This window comes from Chaetodon auriga, chromosome 12, assembly GCF_051107435.1.
Source record: "Chaetodon auriga isolate fChaAug3 chromosome 12, fChaAug3.hap1, whole genome shotgun sequence".
Classification (NCBI taxonomy): domain Eukaryota; kingdom Metazoa; phylum Chordata; class Actinopteri; order Chaetodontiformes; family Chaetodontidae; genus Chaetodon; species Chaetodon auriga.
This window is the reverse complement of record NC_135085.1, coordinates 18475179-18497438: the sequence shown is the minus strand read 5'-3', so window position 1 is coordinate 18497438 and position 22260 is coordinate 18475179. Positions and strand designations below refer to the sequence as shown.

At 43.1% G+C, this 22260-nt stretch overlaps 1 protein-coding gene across 5 annotated transcripts; it reads right to left on the bottom strand.

Annotated features, from left to right (window-relative positions):
* Positions 1 to 5: 5 nt before the first annotated feature.
* lpin2 (lipin 2) lies at positions 6 to 22241 on the bottom strand. 5 transcript variants are annotated; one of them, XM_076746060.1, is made up of 21 exons: positions 18680 to 19027; positions 15173 to 15373; positions 12691 to 12786; positions 11742 to 12106; positions 11541 to 11648; positions 11313 to 11439; positions 10883 to 11219; positions 10691 to 10790; positions 10340 to 10527; positions 9848 to 9941; positions 9682 to 9751; positions 9484 to 9576; positions 9275 to 9357; positions 8824 to 8971; positions 8102 to 8250; positions 6789 to 6875; positions 6187 to 6339; positions 4541 to 4655; positions 3706 to 3809; positions 2889 to 3056; positions 6 to 2502 (listed from the first exon to the last, which is right to left on the bottom strand). In XM_076746060.1, exons 1-20 carry the CDS (start codon positions 18791 to 18793, stop codon positions 2912 to 2914), a joined length of 2877 nt encoding a protein of 958 aa, XP_076602175.1. In that variant the 5' UTR covers positions 18794 to 19027; the 3' UTR covers positions 6 to 2502; positions 2889 to 2911. The 5 variants fall into 5 exon arrangements, with proteins under 5 accessions (XP_076602175.1, XP_076602177.1, XP_076602178.1 ...); XM_076746062.1 differs by lacking the exon at positions 18680 to 19027 and adding an exon at positions 21919 to 22241 and having other exon boundaries at positions 6 to 3056; XM_076746063.1 differs by lacking the exon at positions 18680 to 19027 and adding an exon at positions 21919 to 22155 and having other exon boundaries at positions 6 to 3056; positions 11742 to 12103.
* Positions 22242 to 22260: the final 19 nt, after the last annotated feature.

Sequence of the window (22260 nt, the reverse complement as noted above, 5' to 3'; positions counted from 1 at the left end):
AAGTATTCAGTTAGAAACTTTATTAAATACAAATATGACCACAAGCCACACTTTGTTAGCTTCATTAGGCCTGTATTTTCTTTCTTCTTACAATGATTTTTGTTCTTTAAACATACTTTAAACCACATTTCAATACAAATCAAACACAGCATACACTTAAGGTATTTCTGTTGGTCAGACAATCAAAACAGCAAGCATAACCTCCAGACAGAACGAAACAAACACAGTCCCACGACAGATCATCCACTTTTTAAGAAATAATAAAACAAAAGGCATCAGAGACAGAAGAATGATGATGATCAGCATATATACTGGATCACTTTCCACAGCAGTTGAGTGAGAACAAACAATATTATATACCACGTGTCCCAGGATCATAGAGGATGAAGTGTGATTCTTCCACACAAGATGCTTCACTTTCATAGAAAGAATGGATTTCATTTTGTTAATCATAAGACATATCTATTTGACTTCACCAAACTTTGTCGAGAACAAGCAAACAAATCAAAGCAGACCACGCGTGTTCATCACAAAAACATATGAGCTACAGTGTGACCGATTAACACCTCGGCGAAATAATCGTGACAATCTGGATGTAGCCATCATCGAATATTGTGCTTTTTTTTTACCCATTAAATGGTTTTGTCTGTTCAGTCTCGCCCCGACTCCTTCTGATTTTTCATCCTCACTAGCACTAATTAGCATGCTACTGTTACACCTGTGCTGGAGCTATGATCCATGTCAGTGGAGAGGCACATCTGCCCACAGGTCCTCTCATAAAACACACACGCACACACACACACATAATGCCAGTGAAGTGCTTCAAAAGCTTCCTGTACACAGTCAAGTATTTCCTGTTTATCTCCAATTAAGACCCAGTGGCTCTTCAGGATCAGTCTTCTCTCTGTATGACACACACACACACACACACGCACGCACGAACAAACGCATGCACACACAGGCAAAGGCTAAGGGCTAGCTCTGTTCAGCACCCAAAACCCAAAATAAACATTACTTTCTTATTAAACCCTACATTTTGCCTTGCAACCTGCAAATACAAATGTTCCATCAACAAAATTACTTATTTCAGACGCTGATTTGTCTGTGGTGCCAGAAGGTCACTCCCAGAACTAAGAGGTGAACCTAGAACTCTTCATCCTGCATCAATTGCATACTCTGGTCTATTTCCTTTGAAGACCTTCAGTGAAGTGCATGTGGGCGAGAGGTGTTCTGAGTTGCGTCTCTGGGTGCAGCTTAGACAAAGTGCGTTGGATAAGTCTCGGTAAAGCCACTGAGGGAATGTAAGCAAAGGGTGAGTGATCCTGCCACCCCCGACAGCAGCAGCACTCAGTGATTAGGTATGCATGCACACACGCACGCACGCACACACACACGCACGCACCATCCCATCCCTTGCAAACGGAAATCCTTCATTTTAAGCTCTCTCCAGATCTGCTTATTTCCACTGTTCAAACTCAAGCCTGATCTTTTACATTTACACACATATTTTAATACTAAAGCTGCAGATTTTGAGGTTTGCTAAGTAATGTGTGTGTATCTTACATGTTGAAAGTTTCACTGTAAAACAAAGAATACAGATCGTTGTGAAAATGGGATACAAGACCAGAAAAAGATCACACGGGGCTGAGCCGTTACTGTTGAGTGCATGTTAACCTGCAACTAAACGTACAAAATACCAGGCGGAAGTATTTCTACTTTGCATTGGTGATAAATTATTTTTTTTCAGACAAGCAAAGGCATCACGATAGAAATCAATAACTTAAACATATCAATTATCATAAATAATGACTGCATTGTTAACAAAACACGCTTGATTTGCCAGAGCTTGGATAACAAAATACACATTAAAATAACAGCATGACAATATACCATGAAGCTGCTTCATTTTCTGTTTAAGTCACATCGAACTGGATCTTCACATGTTGTATGCCCCTGGTATGACCTTGAATATTAACAGTACCAAGCATGACTCGTATGTCGTATCTCCGGGGAAAAGGTGGCAATCTGAAATCTATTCCACTGAGAGTGAACTCATGACGACGGTCGTTCCAGAGTCGAGAAAGTCAGGAACAAAACTGGAGTAGCTGTCTGGGAACGAGCTACTGAGTATGGTTCCTAGGTGGTGTAGTAATTATTTGCCGACCACTATCACTATTTGACTTGATGTTTTAAGAACAGAACAAAGCCTCCACACAGAGGCTGGATCCCTGCGTGCAGGCAAACGCAGCAGCTGCAGCAAAACATTACCTGCACGTGACGAGTGGCCAGTCTGAGTTCTCTATCCTGCCTCAGTTAACTGCATCTTTTTTCGCTTTGAACATTTTACCTGGCTTCTTCAGGGCTTTCAGAAAATGTGAAAAACGTGACTCGAGAAAACAATGTCTTTTCCTTCTGCGCAGCTCAGACTCGAGTGCTGAGGGCTAAATCCTCGTGTGGGGCTTCAGTCGCTTCTCTGATGGCAAATGCAGATCATCCTGTTTGCTAGAGGTTAGAGAGAGAAAAGGTCGGCCTCAGATCTTTATCCCTGCTCAGTGATGGGGACTAAAGAGTGCTCACTGCCTTATGATGCCTTCACAGGCATGAGGAAACATGATAATTTAGTTGGTGATAAGTCCCTTGACTCTCAGGGATGGAAATTTTCAGGGATTATTCACCAGGATTTACTGCTCTGGAGATACTTTCCTCAAATGTCTAATGGCTAATTACAGTTGATGAGATTTTTTTGTGTTTATGGCCATAACCCTGTTACTGTGTAACACTCATCGTAGAGTTGTGTGTGTGCAGGGAGTACTATACAGGAAAGTTTGGGCTTCAGTCCATGAGTTTCCTGGAGATGCATTGAAGTGCACAGTCCAATTTGCATGTACCTGGGTATCCACACGTGCTGGGATCAGAGCAGCTCATCAGGGTTGATGACTGGTATGGGCTGTCTCCAGTAACAGAAAGAGCTGTACTCTGGCATGACAAAGGCCTCGTTCTGCTCCTTACTCAACAGAGGGAACACATGCTCCACCAGCTCACTGAGCCTGCCGTAACTGTGGAGGAGGAGACGAGGTCACAAGGACAGACAAGTGAGGACAGACAGAGGCAGAGAACAGAAATGAGTAAGAGTTAAATGCAGATATCTGAAACAGAAAGGAAAAAAAATCTCTTCAGAAAAAAGAAATCCAGAACATTTACTTTTAGCTAGTTAGCAACCAAGCAAAAACTGCACTGATCACAGAATTCACACTGAGGTTTTAAGACTTGTTTGAAAATATTTTCTTTCATTTAACTCTGTTATATTCTCCATCAAATTCAGGGGTAAATCGTCCGGCTCCTTAGCTGCTGAATGCGGCGCTATGTTCAGCAGCTAGTCGCTAACTGTGTCTGTCTCCTGTTTGCCTCTAGGCAGGTGGTGTATAGTCAGTTAATCAGAGCTATGTTGCTGAAAGCAGCTGCCTTCTGCAGCTGGAAATGAAGCAGATGAAAACAGCGAAGAGTAACCAAAACAAAAGCTGAGGCTGTAAGACCAAAACAATGAGCTGAAAGAGGCTAAAAGCTCCAGAAAGCTGTGAGGAACTGCTGTCGCATGATGTATCTCTGTGGCTTCTCCACTACAACTGACTAATTTGATCTATAAAATGAGTGCACACATATTTTGCACTTTTTCAGGACTTATTCAGTTCCAGTTTATGTACTTACGAGGACTTGTTTCCCTTGGTCTGCTCCTGGATCAGCTCTCCTTTGGGGTTGACTGTGAAGATCCTACACACTGGAACTCCCACCTCCTTATAGGCAAACACATCCTGTGTGGAGACAAAATGGTTAAAGTCGATCTGTGATCAAAATGTAAACACAACTTAAAGACAGGACGGGCCACGATTTTCAATTCTGATTAGTTCAACCACACACGAAATGTAATTTCCCTCTCAGACAAAATGATGTGACTAAAGCTGTAATCTATATGGCTGAAAGTTAGCGGCTGGGCCTTTAAAAGCCATCTGAGAACACACTTGATTGTGTAATTTTCAGAAAGCAGCTCTCATACAACACACACTGGCACAAACTGACATAAGCACATTAATAACATTAACCACAGATTTCCTGTTTGTGTTCCACCTAATGCACGTAATGGCAATATTTCTAGACTGAATGTTTTGGTGGGCAAAAGCAAGACTGTGTGTGTTTGTGTGTGCTATTTTTTTGTTTTCTTTTCTTTGGCCTGCGTTAAAGACAGACAGAGGTTTGATGGCTGACCCAGTGCTTCAGCTGGGTGTTGGTGTTTGTGCAGCTGAAGATGGGACGCTGTGCCCGGCTTGAGCTCGCTTCCACAGACGATGTCACATGGGACCATACTCCGCCGGTGACCTCAGCTAAGGTTCAGCCCAGTACTGATTTCATATGTTTGTGTCTGCTAATTGATAGCCAAAGTGTCAGAATACATCATGACTGCACCGAGGTGTGGAAAAAACAGCTCTCTGACATGTAAAAAGCGAGCGCTTTAATGTCTGACATCTTCAAACATCTATTAACTCACATTAGTTCTATTCCCAAAGGCGGCGTAGAATGGCTGCTTGTTATGCTGGAACAGGTTCTTGATATCTGTAAGGCATTCAATCTTGAAGATCTCTGGTTTCTTCTCAATGACCTCCCTGAAACAAACAGACGATTTAATTAGACACACACATGCATGTCCTTACCATGGGTCATGTTTGAATTAGAGCTAACTTGGTCTAATACATGCTTAATATCTCTCGAGCTTCTTTCTTCAAATCTCTTTAGATTTGATTAGGATTGTTTTCCTATCATACAGCAGGTTTACAAGTAACACACTGAGCAGAGCATCTACAAAAAACACAAATATCTGTTCAGTCCAAATGCGGGGATGGCAGACATGTTTCTGTTACACGCAGATGAATTACACAGAAACATGTGAACATGTGCAACCTAAAGACATCAAACAAAAATCCACTGGCTGCAGGTTGCTATGATGACACATTAAGGATGATATACAAGGTAAAGGTCACAGGAAAACACCATCGTCATAATGTCAGATTATGGCGAAAATAAAGCAGAGCAGCATCTGAACTGAACTCATCACCAAACAGAAAGTTTGTTTACTTGTGTCGACCTTTGCCAAAGCATGGTACGTGCATGAAATTGACAATAGGCCCATGTGGAATAACAACGCCTATATTTTACTGTGTGTGGTGTGCATATTCAATTAAACCAGATGGCCAACAAGCCACTGACATTTACATCCACACAAAGCTACAGCTGTAACAACAGTACTTGTAGTTTTAAAGTTGTTTAATCAACATGACCTGAGCATATGCTGAGCTAACTGCTGCGGAGCTCCATAAAAATACTAACTATGGATCAGTCGCATCCTGTACCAAATCTTTTCCAAGACCATTAATTCTGGCATCAACTCTCAGCAGAATTGCGTAATGAATACAAAAATCCTTTCTGAGCATCACTTGGAATGAGCCGCTTGGATTCTTTACAATGAAAAATGGAGACAAAAGACCGTCTTCTCCGAGGATATTCCATCCACAGCTCACACTAGGTCGGAAACAGCGAGTTGCCGTTCTCTCCCGTCTAACGAGCTCATGAACAAACACTTCCATCACACATCAAAGGCGACACGTCTTCTGTTGCTCCTGTCTCAACTTGTCTGTAAGATTTAGCTGGCATCAAATTCAGAATAAGCGGATATTTACAAAAAAAATCAGTGAATCTGGTGAGGTGAAACATCAAATCTATTGTCTGCGTGCTGTTTTCAATCGAGCATATGTCAAAAAGGATTAGGAAGTTATCACATTCTGTTTTATTCATGTTTTGCACAGCGTCCCAACTTTTTTGGAATCGAGGTTGTATTTCTACAACACGGTTAACACCTATTCAGTTAGAAAGTCGTGAGTTTGAGTTTTCTGTAGCCTTGACAGCCTCAGCACATGAAGGGCTAATTATGAGGAATGAGGATTTGGAGAGGATTCTGAGTCTGAGAAGAGGAGGAGACAAAAACGATTATAGTTTGAAGGGAGACAAATATGGGACGGTCTGAAATCAGAATGAATATTTGGCGATGAGGAGGACGTGATGTTCGGGATGTGAAGACTTGGGGAACGAGAAGTATTTGGCTTTATGAGAATGAAACTGGTCTAATATATATTCCTGTACCTGTGGAAGGCAGAGAAGAGGCTGCTGGGAGACAGCATGAGAGGTCCCCGGGGTAGAATGGTGCCTCCATCATTGACCCACTGCAGGTAACCTCTTGTCATGTCCGCCATGCCAATGGCGCGCGCTGAGCAGTATAAGAACTTGTAGCCGTTCCTGCCATTGGGGAAAGTGGTGCTCATTAATTAGTTGTTCCAACACAGTTAAATATTATGACCATCATTAGCAGCTACTAAGAATAGCTCTTTAATTAGATCGGACATATTGGCTGCTTTCATCCCAATTCAATGACTGTTTTACTGAGGAAAGATTCTATTTATTATTATTACTAACAGTCACTACCGTCTATTTCCTCCTATGTGTATTAGAGTCTCTGCATGACTAAAGCAGCAAAGCAGTTTCACGGTGTTTTTAGTTTCTACAATAATTCTGTCTTGATTACAGTTAAATTTCCTGAGTCATCCACCTTAAAGCACCCCACGCAAACACTGGGAGAAAAAAAAATCAAGTCCACAGAGAGATGACTGGTAATCAAACCCAGACAGTGCTAACCACTGACCAACCGTTCATCCTTCCTCTGTGATTAATCACTGTTGTGCACTTACTCAGCTACTGAATGGTAGAGCTTGGCAATGCCCTGGTGGGTCCAGTCCTTCCCCAACTGTGGCAGGATTTGTCCAAACACGTCGGACCTAAAACATTAAACAAACACGTACAAACATTAGTGACATAAAGACAGAGACATCCCAGTCTGCCAGGGGCATCGCGGCGAAACAGGCTCCAAAAATACGCAGCAGATGTAGAGTAAGAGAGTCAGAGAAAACATGTGCGTGAAGTAAAATCAAGCAGACTGGCAGCACAGACTGTTCAAAGAAGGTCACATAGAGCACCATAACTATATTTCATCACAAAAAGGGAACATTATGGACTGTTCTCCACTAATGAGGATTACTGTCCCCACAGGGGGGACACTGTCTCCACTTCGACTTATGGCAGCGTGTACAGGCTGAAATGTAAATGGGCTCGTTATAGTCCCTGTGCTCTTTGCCCTGTTACTCAAAGAAAGCCACACGTCACAGGTTGGCCTGAAGGGTCACAGATAATAAGCTGGACCTGTTTCATGTTGACCACCTGTGAACCTAAAAGAGGGCCTCTGGAAGGCAGCAGACATATGGTTTGTGCCAGAAGAGATTTAAGCTAATTAAAAGCTTAACATAAAAAAACTGGACCATTTGCTTTCTGATATTTGATGCTGTCCATGGAAGTGAAGCTCCTAAGAAAACTGCACACGAAGTTTAAGACAGGAGATGAAATGTGTTGTAAAACTCATTCATCATCTTCCTTTCTTTCATTCATTTAACTCTACAGCATCCAATCTGTCCAATGTTCTCTGAAGTCAGTGATCATTGGCCCGCTGGCCACCTTCTGCGCTGATCACATTAGTCATCAAATGAGGGCTTTAATTCGAAGCATGAGAGCAGTCTATAGATGTGAGGGACTTGATAAATAATAACATTGTATTTCTGTGGGTGCTTAATGTACAAATGACTTCTGTAAAAAGAAAACTTAAGAAAACAGAATAAATGTGTACTCCTCGTGTACATGCCTAATCAATACTTGGTATTCATGAAGAACATATTACGAGCAAGTGCAGCCTCAGTAAGAACCGGGGGGTTCTGTACGAAGGGTATGTGACTGAAATCTCACGCAGTGATGGTCAACTACCCACAAGCAGTATACTTCAAGACATTCCTTCCTACTTTAAATAGTTTACCACAAATTCTTGCTCAGTATTTATGTGTACATCCACGTGCTATGCAGTAGCATAAAAGCAGAATAATAACACACAGCAGTTCAGCATCTTGACTCTGCTGAGCGGGGTGATGGAGCTGGTGCTGAGAGACTTGGAGGCACGTACTTGGTGATGGTGCCATCAATGTCAGAGATAATGACTTTGTCATCCCAGTTCCACAGGTAGATGGTGCCCTCACAGCGGCATGTGCCCTGGTATTGGGTGGTGATGCTAAACGTCACATCATTAGGTCCCTCCTTCAGTTTCAGACTGGCCTGTTAACGCAGAAACAAGACAGTGAAGGCATCTGGAGGCACTGGGTATTTCATTCACTAACATGTTCCTACAGTGTTGGCATCGCTCTCCAGTATGATTTGTTTTGCTCTACTTCAATGAACATGTGCAGGTCTACAGAGCCCCCTAGAGGCTCGAAGTGGAGCAAACACTTTGAAGTTAATGGCATGCCAGCAGAGGGAGCTCTTCACTACAAAAACCCTTTGAAGTACAAATCTCATCAAGAACTCCACACTGTTTGTAATCTGATCAATCATGTATTCTGAAAAACAGACAGATTTTAACGTGAAAATGAAACTTGAGTACAACTTAAGAATACTGCAAAAGTTGGGCAGTAGAATACTATGTTTTCTTTTTTTTGTTATTCTGACAGTGACAGGTGGAGAGACCAGGAAAGGTGAGAGAGAGAGAGAGAGAGAGAGGGAGAGAGGGGATGACATGTAGCAACAAAGCAGGGCCGCTGTGAGCTATGAGATGCCCAGAATACTCTCCTTTCAAAGAAGCAGGCTGGATGACTTTGAGGAAGGAAAACACTTGCGTAAGAATGCACTTACTATCTGATCAGAGGAGAGGCGTAGTGACTTCCTGTAAGTGTGTGGGCTGGGGTGGTGCTGGCCATCTACTGGCTGCAGTCTCTCCTGACAGGATGCAGCGCTCACCTCCTTGGCCTCTTCATCACTGGATGAGTCTCCTGCTTTAGGCCTACGGGGAAACAAAAACAACTATCGTTACCGAAAATCCACTGAGAGAAGTAGCCAGTCTGCTGTAAACAAACTTGTGATTGTATGTGTTTTGGAACTTTGCCATTTTTCTGTTCATATCTCATTATTTTGTGCAACTTCTTCACTGTTCAAGACTTCAATACGTTAAATTAAATTTCACTTAACACACTCCGCACAACACATTTATGAAGCTGCAGATATTTTTATGTCATGCCAGTTCAACATGTCACTGACCTCACTTGAATTGTGTCTTGAGTATCAATAAACTCTAGGTACCACTTACGGCAAGGACAGTTTCTCCTGGGAAACAGAGGGTCCCTCCTCCTCCAGGTGAGAGTCCTCCTTAGTTTCAAGCTTGGTCTCTGACTGGAAGAGTGAAGGTAATAAATATTACAACATGCAAAGTGGATATAAAAACAAAGCCAGTTCATATGGATGTGAATCCTACTAAAAAAAGAAAGTAAAAGGTTTTACTTATGATAACGTGCACACCTGCTTGATTGTACTATCCGCCCTTTTTCGCCAGAACCACCAGCGGCCTGACTTCTTTGGCATTTTCTCCTTCACCCAGGCCTCCTCTGTAGCCTAAGAACAACGGAAAGACAGAGACAGTTAATGAGATAGATGTCAATTTACAATGATCCGAGAGTATTGAAAACATAGAGAACAGATAACCAAGATCACAGTTACCTTTGGCAAATTCTTCTGAAATGCTTGTAGACTTAGAATCAAGGGTGCAGCGAGTGTCCAATTATAATATCTGAGAAGACATACATGAGTTAAGAGACAATACCGACCACACACTTACAATACATCTCTCGTACATTTCACGTGTGAAATAAAAATGCTTACTTACCTATTTCCTATCTTTACTACTAGGTTGGGGTTGTCTATAATTGCTGGGTTTTCAGCAAATTCATGATAGGTGATGATATGCTCCATGAACCTTTCTGCAAACACAGAAGGCAGAGGAACATTAATTAAAGACAGCAGATGAAAAGGTCAGCGCTGGTGAGCCATAACATCTTACTTAAAGCCCCACAGAAAGGTCGGGAAATTTTTTCTTCCATCAGCCACATCAGCTAATGGCTTCCGAGAAAAGACTTCCAGAAGCATGTACACGCATATCCACATATATACTCATATATACTTATTGACACAGGTGAAGATTAGACATAAAAACAGAGTGGTTGAGACACAAGAGTGTGTTGAATGTGGCGAAAACAGTCTGGAAACGTTGCAGTTACACAATGAATTTAGCATGTCTCCGCTGGTTAACTTTCTATCCTGTATGAAAGTACTAAAAGCACTTTCTGCTACATTTTTTATGAGTGCCACTCTGGTATACCTTTGGATATTTCAGCGTTTTCTGTCAGGCCTCCACACAGAGAGAGAGTTACGTCAGGGAGGTCGCTCGCTGAGTCAGACAGACACTCTGTCCCGCTGTCAGCTGCTGCGCTGCCCACCGACTGTGGAGACTGTGAACCAGAGTGCATCTCTGAGTCCATCCAGTGCTTAGTCGCTGCCTCAGACTCACTGGTGCAACAAAACAGAACAATAAATTATGATATTGGTCTTTAAGGCTTGCAGTGTTGTTTTAGAGGATGAACATTACTGCTACGTTTGAGCACATTTAGCTTCCCATTCATCTAAACAGGTCAAGCAGTAACATAATTAGGTGAAACCTTCATTATCTCACCTCTTAGGAAAATATCGTGCAGCAACATCAGGTTCAAGTACATTCAGGTCATCCAGGTAGATATCCTCAGGGCCCTGATGCTGGCTCCTCTTTGGGACACCTTCATTCAACAACAGAGTTATTGAGCAGTTAATGTACAGTCATAACTAGTGCTGATCAGGAGATGGCTGGAAAAGTAACAACCAAACGCACCTTTCTTCTTAGAGGGTGAGTCGCTCTGTTGGCTGTTGGAAGGGGTGGAGGTTGCCACGCTGGATGGCAGGACATCCAGGGCCTCGGTGGGGGTTACAGGACTCATAGAGGTTACGGTGCTGACAGAGGCGAGAGGATTCACAGGTGTTACAGTGGTGATAGGGGTGCGTGGCTCGGGCTTGACAATGGTGCACACGGAGGAGGAGGCGCCATCTTCCTTTTCAATGTCAGTCTCATTCTCCATGGCCTCAGAGCTGAGGATGACCCGGAAGTGCGTGTTCTCTGATGGGGTGATGGTCACTGTTTTTAGTAGTTCTGGTTTCTCTTTTTTGGTGACCTGGATATTGGATGTCAGGGAGGAAAAAGTCACTAAGATGAGAGTATACTGAAAAGGATGTAGTTCAGAATGTTAGTGGAGAGAAGTGCTTACCCTGGTTGTTTCTGGAAACTCTCCCCAGGTCCACTGCATGTGGGACTCGGCTCTGAGCATGCTCTCTGAGGGCCGGACCACCAGTTCAGAGTCACTCTTTGGGGAAAAGGCCTGAGACAAGCCATGACTAAAGGGAAAGATAAACAAATCCAAACAATCAACAAGATAGTCTTATACTCTTGTCTGCTACACCCTTCCCAGTGGTTGTATGTTCATCTCAATACATACCTGTCGTCTGCTGGCCAGTCCCCATCAGACAGTGGATAACCATCAAGGTTGTGTCTGGCTGCAGGTAATTTGGGGTCAATATCTCTCATTGTGGTTACTGAAGGTGACCTAAATCCAGAGTGAACAGATGCATTAATCAGACGAATCAAGCCATTTCTATTTAAACTGATCTACAGCAGCGAACACTGACCCTGAACCTACCTTGAGACACGTGCTGCAGCTTCCTCGTCAGAGCTCAGGTCCATCTCAAAGATCTCGTCGTTTTGCCCAGTGCTGGACATAGCAGCAGTCGTAGCAGCAGGTGCGTTAGCAGCAATCGCATTTCCAGCAGTGACCAACATGGGCGGTGTCAGCTCCTCTCTTCGGGGGTCTCCTTTGTGCTTCTTCCTCCGCTTCTTCTTCTTTTTTGTGGCCACGGTGCTCGGAGCGGGAGGCTCGGGTGGGTCCTCTGGGTCAGCCGGGTCATCCTCCAGATCTTTTGCTGTCCTGTGCTCAACCTCTGAGATCCAGAACAGGTGACTCTCAGTGGGGATTGGGGAGGTGGCCAAGTGGGCAGGGACAATCTGCTGAAGGATAAAGGGAGAACGAGCTTGAGGCTTAAGATATGTTTAAACAAGCGCAAAAGAAAGCAGCATTAATGATCCCTGGTGAAGCCTGTGACTCAAGTCCAGCAGAACAGGGTTTTTGTCATTGCTGAGCTGTTGCAATGAGAGCTTGAGCAATAGGTCACTTGAAAATTGTAACAATGCATTGGAATAATTTCCTCACAGAAACATTGCTCTACACTTGCACGTCAAGATTACATTAAGTGTGAAGTTACTGCTGGGTCAAGGCGTTGTGAGAAACTGTCTTTCTGGTGTAGCGAGTACAAAAACTGCTGAATTCGGTAGGATCATCCTCATGAGCATGGGATTTTCTTCCAATAAATTCTTCATCTTCAAATTTCATTGAATAACAAACACGTCAAAGGATGGTGAGATTGGCTGCGATACTGAAACACCAAACAATCTCATTCTAAAAGGTCTTGATTTCCTGCTTCTCAAGCAACACGGCCAAGTAGAAACCTGGAAAGATGCTGGTGTCATTGTATGACAGAAAAATAATCTGCAGGCTGTTCAGTAGCTCATCCGTGCTTGAATTGGATGCTTACATTCTGCTGCTCAGCTTCCTGGACAAAAAAGGCCTCTCCATTGTCACCAAGCTTCATGTGCAGGTCTACTGGCTCTCCATTCACTTCAATGTCGATCTGGAAGAATATGGCAGGAGACATAAGCAATGTAATGGTACAAAAGCACGTGAATTAGGAAATCATAAAGAGGACACAGGCGCTAATCAGCATGTATGTATGTTTCTGTCCATCTATGTAAATGTGATTATGCCTTTTTGATCTATTTAAAATCACTTGGGTCTGCTTTTAGCATACTTCCAACAAATTGTCAGGTTACATAGAAGGCCTGCAGCTACTCACAGCCCCATCTCTCTCCCAGGGCTTTTCAAAACCTAATAAGTGTATGGGTCCTCTGGGCTTGCGTTCGGTGAAGCCTGCCAATAGAACAGCGACATTCATGTTTGCCAGACAAACCCCAAGTGGCCCTGAGGCTATTCAGAAACTTGACACCACAAAAGCAAAAACCAGGTCACGTCTGGCAGAGACTAAAGAGGAGGCAGACTTTGACTCACAAGTGCTCTGCCCAGTCTGACAACCTGAAACCAAATCATCAATATTCATTCTCAAGCAACGGCTGTAACATCACTGTATCTTTTTTTTCTATTTTAAACTCTTGTGATCTGTCATGTTATATCTGATGTCCTTTACTGCCGACGTGGTTTCTCAGCAGCCTCAAGATTTAATTTCACCCCCTCAGGGTTGCTGAGGGGAATTTATGTGTGGTGAGTGATGGCTGGGAATTTCAATGCCCAATTAATAATGAGCCAGAATAAATGAGGGTCCTCTTCAACCTTTCACAGTCGGTGACAGGTCGCTTGAGTGGCTCAGTTGTGGATTTGCCAACACCATGCTGGATTACTGGAAACACTGGGGGCAATGAGTGCCTGGGCATGTGCGAAATTAAAGCATAATATTGGATTGTTTCTCTGTGACGGAAAAAGCCAATATGACTTATGGGGTTCATGTTTAGTTGTCACCGGAAAAGGGAAGAAAAGAGGAGCTATTCATGCAGAGCTTAGCTTAGTACTCTCCCAAATGTTTTTAGAATCAAACAGTACTTTTAAAACATTTCTGCCAACTAAAGCGACCAGTGTATGGGGACACACACACCATCCACAGCCAAAATCTAATTAGTATTTGGCTCTCAACTCCCGTTTCATTCCCACTCTGAATTTTTAAAAATATCTGCATGTCAGGAACAAATATCCCATAATTTTCTGGACCAATAAATTCGAAAAAATATATTTATATTTAGCAGCAGCCCTCAAAGTTCTGAGAAGTGAACTCAGGGACACATGCATAACTGTTTGTTACACAACAGCCCTTGTTGTTGAGGCCTTCTTCTTCACGTTTCCTCCCCCTCCCACACATTCAAGTTGTGGAGCTGTTGCCATAGGAACCACTCATTCAGTCCTCCGTCCAAGCCCATCAGCATTCTGGGTAGGTGGTAAGATAGTGTCAATCCCCCACAAATCATCACCCATTCTGCTCCACAAGCAAGCAAATAAGCTTTCGTCAAGTGAGAGCACATCATTGATTATGGACAAGTTCACCATTGATAGTCAGGTGGTGGGGAAAACATAAAATTAGAAATGCTATCTAATTTCAGCCATTACTAATTACCAACTGAACACACCACAGAAATGAGTCTTTATATAAGCTGATGAACTCAAGTGGCCGCCATGTCAAACACAGGAAAGGTTGTGTTATCTGATACTAAAACAGGTTTCTACGGCAGTCCTTCAAGTTGATCTGCAGTTTTTAAAATCTAAGACATTTCACTAATCTTCTCTCCAGTAAAGAACAGACAGAAACAACTACTATCAACGAGGGAGCAAAGGCCAGAATGCCTCATCTATGTCCTGCAAAAAGAACCAAACACTTCCCTGAATGATTCATAGATGCTCCATTAAAGTTATGAATTCTGGCTGAAGCGCTAGACACCAGAATGGGTAACATGACTGATAAATGGGGCAACTTATGATCAGTGAGGCACACGGACAACCCATGGCACAGATAAGTTAGGTAAGGTAAGGTGACATTTAACTGCTCAGGTTCACGCTGGCTGAAGCTACGCTAGGACTGATGTTAGGTCACCAACCTCAGCACGTCAATAAGATCGATCAGCCTGTTTAGCACAACATTACACTGCCAAATGAAAAATGGCAGCATCGCTCTCACTCTGACTCACTGTTTAGATGTCAATAAAGCACATTTTGTACACACCTACACTGGAAAAGGGTCTGTACAGGCGAAAAGTGACAACAGTTTGGACACATCATCATGCAGTACCAGGCACAACTTCTGTACATAATGTTTAAATCGTCTTGATGACTGATTATACTGTATGGCAATTCAAAACATTAACTAAAGCAGACACTGTGAAGAATACTACCTTCTAGTCTTCAAAGACACACACACACACACACACACACACACACACACACACACTTCTTAAACTTACCACTTTCTCTTTGGAGCGCAGTACACCCAGCTTGCCGAAGCGCACATGGAAAGGTGAGCACTGGTAGGTGCCATCTCTCTGGCGGACAACCACAACATCGATGCAGCCCGACAGTGTGGCCTGGTTAATGCCCTTATACAGTTCTTTGACGGTTACCAGCACCTGACCTGCCAGCTGGCCCACGTAGTTCATGGTGTCCGCCTGGAAGGGGGCAGAGAACAAAATATCAGCTGAGTTAAGGGAAAGACAGGATGAGGGCGTACTGTCAGCAACAGTCCAGAAGGGGAGTCGGTTTCGGCCTGCACGAGGCGTTGAATCTAACAGTTTCCCACTTGATTTCCCTTAATACTCTCAGTCTATCTACTGTTGTCTCTTCTTCTAAGTATCTTCTTCCAGACAGTCGTGCCGTCTTATTTGCCTTTCATCCCTAAGCTCCCTCTCTGCATGCCTGCCTGCACTGTGGTGTCTGTTATCTCCGGACCTGCAGAAAGACTGCCAGAATGTCACTGTTACTCTGCCACTGGCCGCTGTCCCACATGAGCAACATCAGAGAAGGGGGGCTGACGGCTGGGCTGAAACAATAAGTAGAGACAACCTCACACAGAGCTCCCACTGCCTGCTGCCATGGAGGCAGCTGACTTCCTGTTTACATTCATATCTCCATGTATATATCAAACACAATACTAGAAGCCATTAGGCTGTGGTTATAATTACATTGGATTAACTGCGCAATTTCTCAAAGCAATTTTTATCACTTGGGAGAAGCAGCTTGTAAGACTGTAAATTATTTTACAAGAAATCTGTTGTAGTGACTAAACAAGAGAGAAAATTACACACAGGCCCGGGTTAATCGTACATAATCACATGAACTTTCCAGCCTTCCTGTGGCTTCTTTACTGGGCGAAATTATTTGCAGCCGCTCGTGCACAGTGACACACAGTGCATATAACTATTAACTAAGCAAACATGCTTTTACTTTGCTCGGGTCAGGGTCCTGTTTAGTGGGGTCTGTAAACACATTCCCCTGCTGACTTCATTGGGTTTATGTGAACTGAAATGCTCCTATCTCACACTGACCTTTTGTTCAGATTCTAGCCATTAGAGCAGTGGGTGGGGGGGGCTAGGGTGGAGAATAGGGGCATTTGTGCAAGGGTGGCATCATGGACTATGACAAACGGGCATGATATGTTTACCAGGGAGTAAGCCAGTGGATAAAATATGAATCTATGCAAGCTCACAAAACAACTGTCGCACTTCTAACCACACAAACAGGCAACCTCCACCCAGGAAATCAAAAAGCCATCAGTGTCAGCCAACTCTTCAAAGGGATGTAGAGGGGTTTAGATGACTTGATGTGAGGCCTTCTGACAACAACAGGAAGCTCTCAATCCCTCCAAAGACAGTCACCCCACATTTGTACACAAGGGGGATAGAAAAAAGAAGTTATTCCCACGTTAAGGCCTTTTGTTGACAATGACTAAAATGGCAGTCTTCTGGAGGATGGCATGAAACTATAATCTGAAGGATCAGCGGACCATTTGAAATATGTGGAAAATGTTTTAACCCGTCACACACACCTAATTTATGTAAAATAAGATGGAGACTAAAACTCACTTGATAATAACAGTAAAAATAAGGTAAAATACGAATGAAAATAGAATAAACTGAGTGCAAAAGATAAAAAATAAAGCTATAAATAGAGTTCACAGAATGCATAAAATCAAGTAAAATACAACCATTTAAAAGAGGTGCAAGCAACACTGTCAGACCTGTATCAGGAAAGTCACTGCTAGCTAAAGGCTAAAGCGAACTGATAAGTCTTTAGCTTTCTTTTACAATATTAAGCGAGCTGGCTTCCCTCATATCTATAGGTAGTGTGTTCCACTGTTTCGGGGCATAACTGACAAAAGGCTGCATCCAAGATGTTTTTGGCTGTTGCTGGGAACTTCCAGTAAACCAGCAGCAGATGATCCCAGTGTTCTTGAAGGTGTGAATAAATACTAGTGAATAACGGATTTAGCAGCATAGCTTGGTTCTAACCGATTAAGGGCTTTATTTACAAGCAGGAGAACCTTAGATTCAACTCTGAATGTTACAGGAAGTCAGTGCAGTGCAGAGCAGCTAAAACTGGACAAATGTGCTCCCTCCTCTTGGTTCTGGTTAATAGCTGAGCTGCACAGTTTTGAGCTTCCTGCCAAAAGACAGTTAGTAACGGAGTATGCAGCTGCAACAAGCTGAAACATACATCGTGCTCTCTAATGATATCACTCAGTGGCAGCAAGCATGGTGAAAATGAGAAACTATAAATACAAAAACAAATCATAAAAAAGCCGTAAAAACATTTATACAGAAATATGAATCAAATTTCTAAAACAAAGGCAGTTTGATGTTACTATTTCAGTTTAATCATCTGGCATCCACATTCAAGTTAGTGAAAGTTTAAGAAGGATTTGTTCTTGTCAGTCGACAGCAAACAGACTGCAAATAAACCAGATCTATATTTTATCAAAACTGTGATCAAAACATTTTCTGCCAGAACTGTCAAACACCATGGACAGAAGAAAATGTGCTTTAGGTGTTCACTGCAGTGAGGTGACTCAACAGAAATCAACCAAGGGGGTGAAAAAATACATACAGCAGATGAAATTTTTCATTGCAGAGGGCCCACAGAGCTCAAGCACGGTGTGGAGCATATGAAAGTGAGATATGTTTGTATATTTATCTGGAGTTTCTGCCTCCGTGGAAACAAAAAACTGTCTTATGGCTGTCAAGCAAATAACACAACATAAATTTGGAGCATTATGTCATTAACTTTCACTTTCATTATGAGTCCATAAAGTCACATATCAGGTTTAAAAAGCTCAAAGCTACATAGAGATAAATAGAGAAGTCTGACGTAGCAACAAGGCTCCAAACATATAGAGAGTTCACTATGTAAGATGGAATATTTTACCTTAAAAACAAAAACTACCTTCACACAGGAGCTGCCTGGAGAGCAGCCAGCATTCAGTTATCTAAAACACAGTCACGTGTGACAGACTTGCTTTACCTGCTGCTACTCATTGTGTTCTTTCAGTGTCAACTCAGAAGTAGAAGTACACACAATAGGTAGCTGTAATACCAGACCACAAACTACAAATCAATTAGGAGAAGCTTGGTATTTGGGATAAGAAATGACAAGCACATTAGACAGGTGACACCAGGCTTCATGACTGAGCCTGAACATTTTTGACCATCTCAAAAACAAACACTATATCAGTGTCCCAACCTCTTCTTTCACTGTCTAACTTATGCTTAAAAAAACACGAGTCTTGACAGCACCCAAAAACTGACATCATCCATCTGATTCACTCTGGTCAGGTATTAAGCCACCAGGCGTTTCCTCAATAAAGAGCCAACAACCAGAGCAACCTCCCAAACAATACAAGATGACTAACAGTGTAGTAGCCCCTCCAGCATCAGGCCCAAGCTGTTAAGAGACTGAGAGACCTGTCAGTGCTGACTCACCAGGGACCAAGACGACCTCAGAGACGAGGACTCATCCTGTTCACTGTTGTCTGTGTTGTCCTCTGTGGTGCTTTCCAGGAGCTCCCTGTCCCCCCAGGATCTCTGCCTCTTCATCACTGCTAGTAGAGGCCTAGCTCTTACTTTCCCCACCTCAGGACACTCCACTGGGACTATTTCCTTCCTCCCTCAGATTATGATGACAATGCCTCCCTGCCATCCCGAATCCAATCTCAAATACAGCCCACATAATCACCTTGGAATAACCCTCCCAGGGGCAAATACCAGTACACCTCTATCTGACGCCAGCGGCGATTGTGTAACACTGTCATAAACTTTGTCGTCCATCGTCTAGGGCTCTTCTTTGCCGGATGTGCGCTTGTGCTCATCCAGTCAGCTGACAGGACACAAAGGACTCAGCCAATGGGATGGCCTCTTTAAGGTGGCGGTGTGTGACTGATAAGGCCCAGCTAATTCCTGTGAACGGCTAAGCAATGTTTTTTTCCTGATAAGAGTACAAGTTCAGGAAAAGAAAAAACAAGCAGTACTGCGCAGCGTGACGTTCTTGTACAGCTCGTCACATGTACAGTACAATCATTACTGCGTGTGCTTGTTATTGTGCATGAGGGACCAAAACAGGGGGACTGATAACACTGATTGGTTGCAGGTGTCAACCAATGGGATATTCAGTACATTGGACTTCAACATGTTAATCTTTTGTTTCTCATTACACTTGAAGTTGACATGTGACCACAAACGAGGTGAAAGTGCAGTTAACACCTAAGGGGTAATCTCTACAGGGAGTTTTCTATAGACTCATTTCATATTGATATTAAATATCAACACAGCTTGTTTAGATTAGCCCAAGAGCTAATTTTAATCATATCTTGCGTCGGCACAGATGGAGCGGGTACACTCATGACACTGTAGTCCAAGCAATGATGAAGTCAAACACGTTTTTGTCATCGGGAGGTTCTCACTGGTCCGACTTCCAGCAATCTCCTGCCAGGTTTAGCCCCTAAGCGAATGCTGGAGATAAACATAATGCATGAGGTTCTTCCAAAAAGGCCTCTCTCCTACTGTCCCATCTGCTAAGCCTTTTGTAAACACTATCAAACAAAACACAGAGGCCCACTGAGTGCAAGGCTGTTGGTTCATCCTCCCCCTGTGCTGGGATCTGTTCTGTGTTTGAATTTTTGACAAGAGTCATGCATAAATAGATTAATACTTTGCTTTCAGAAATGAAATGCTGTGAGTAAAAAGAGGATAGTACTTGTAGTGTGTACTGAGTGACAAACAGCAGTCACTGGATACGCCACACCAGAATAAATGTACAAAGAGCTTGCCGTTAATAAATACATAGTGTACTTGTACCATTAAGAATTACACGACTAGGCATGGTAGTATTATAGTCCCAGTTACTGTCACTACACAATCATCTTGAATGATCCACTGCACGTTTGTTTTGACGTAGTGACCGAAGAATCAGTCCTGTGACTGAGCTGGTCAACCAGACTACATGAGGGTTATGTTACGCTCTTTCAAGTATTAGGTTGCACCAGGCTGCACCAAAATGAGCCGACTTATTATGTGTGTAACATAAACTATGACAACCACAAGCTCAAACAGACAGACAATGTTTTAATGGGAGCACTGAAATAAAGTCAGGAATCAAATTCCTTTTTTTTTTAGGTCTTGAGCTCAGATTTGTGGATGCTGTGAATTTGGTGATACATAAATAGTCAAAGCTGAACACTAAAGTCAGCCATGCAGGACCGAGGCTACACCCTGTGACAAAGAGGAAGCCCAAAGCACTGTGACCTCTTTGTTTTTTCTCTTAATCATTTTAATTTTTTGACCAATATCTTCTTCAGCTTCAGTGTAGAAGAAAGAAGTCTGAAGAAAGGCTTTTCATGTTGAGTAACCCGCAATCTTCAGAATCACTGTGCAAAAACTCAAAGTCAAAACCAAGTCAGGTCGCTTTCAGCTTGAACGATATGCACTCAGCTGCCAGGTTACCACGCTCACCCAACAGCCCTCCAATAAATCTAGTTTAGAGGAGTGATCATTCAACTTTAGGGTAATTTCGGAGGCTGACATTTATGGCGCTGTTACACTCTTATGTGTTATACTGGTAACTGTTTCTAAGTCTGCATAACACAACGTCACAGCTCCACAAACTACAGTCTCCAAAATAACAGTGACTTGAACAGTGTCAATGAGGTCATGAACGCCGGGTTGAATGCTTGATTGTTGTACTAAAAATTAGTGTAAACCCCAATAAACTGGCCACTGAGTACAAATGAGTTAATATGTACTGATCAACAAGGTGTCATAATACAGCTGATAGTATGTGTGTGATTACCGAATACTATAAGGTTGTGAGAGGGTGAAGTGTCAATGATTAAGCCACAGTATCAGGGTCACATTTACATAAAATGTTTGAAAAAAGTGATCTTATCCTACTTGAAAACCACTTGGGTTTTAGGTGATAGTGTTTATAAGTCTCACCCACAGCAGGTGGGCTGTTTGATGAGGTGGCAACACTTGACGTTACAAACCAAGGAAGACGTTGATAACAGTTCACTAGAAAACGTGAATGGACACCACATACGAGCTAGTTAGCTTGTTACACGACTTCTGTATGTTCAAAATGCTCATTTCAGACATTAAATTTGAAATACTCTTAAATGAAATGCCACCAGTAACTTGCACGCGCTTGTGTGACGTTAAATGAACGTTAGAGCGGATATATAAACAAACAGACACCAAAAAACGACATTTTAATGACGTTTGCTGTGTAACTTATTGTAATGCTTGGCATTTTTAGAGACTCGACCCATAGAGAGTAGGGCAGAAAATGCCGAGCGGAGAGGAAAATAAATGAATGGAGACGGCGCTCGGTTAGCCGTTCGCCAGTCAGTAGCGTTAACGTTAACCCTCAGCTAGCTTCAATGTTGTCGTAGGGATCCGTTAGCTAACAGCAAACGGTGAGACGGGAACAGGCGAGAGGCACTGCTAACGCTGAACAGTGGCCACGGTCATTTGTTCCGTGACAGATGAATTTCTAAACCTGAAGCTATGTGTGAGTCAAATGGACCCATCGTGGCTAAAATATGCTAGCCACCTCACGGGCTAGCTAACGTTAGTTAGCCGATGGTACAATCAGATATATGCATTCTCACAGACAGCGGCGAACGGCTATCAAATGGGTTCAAATCACCATATTGCGAGCTATTCACCTTTGAGTTACTTCAGCGGGATGCTGCCGATGAAGGACGTTATGGTGTCTTCAGCAAGTCCCCATATCTTTGCCCGTGGAACTCCTCAAAAGCCTCCTGACGTGTCCGTGCCTGGACCACCGTGGCTGACTGGTGTTGCTGGAAACAGGGAGCCGGAGTTGATGGGACAGGGAGCCGCACAGTGGCGGCGCACTCACACAGCCGGTGAGACGCTGTTTGTTCACGGTTTAATCGTCTCGACTTCTCACACAGTTAAATGAGACTTTGCCCTGAAGAGCTCATCCTAGAGGATATTTATTGACAGACACAAAGCATTACAGACGTGTGTGGGAGGGAAAATGT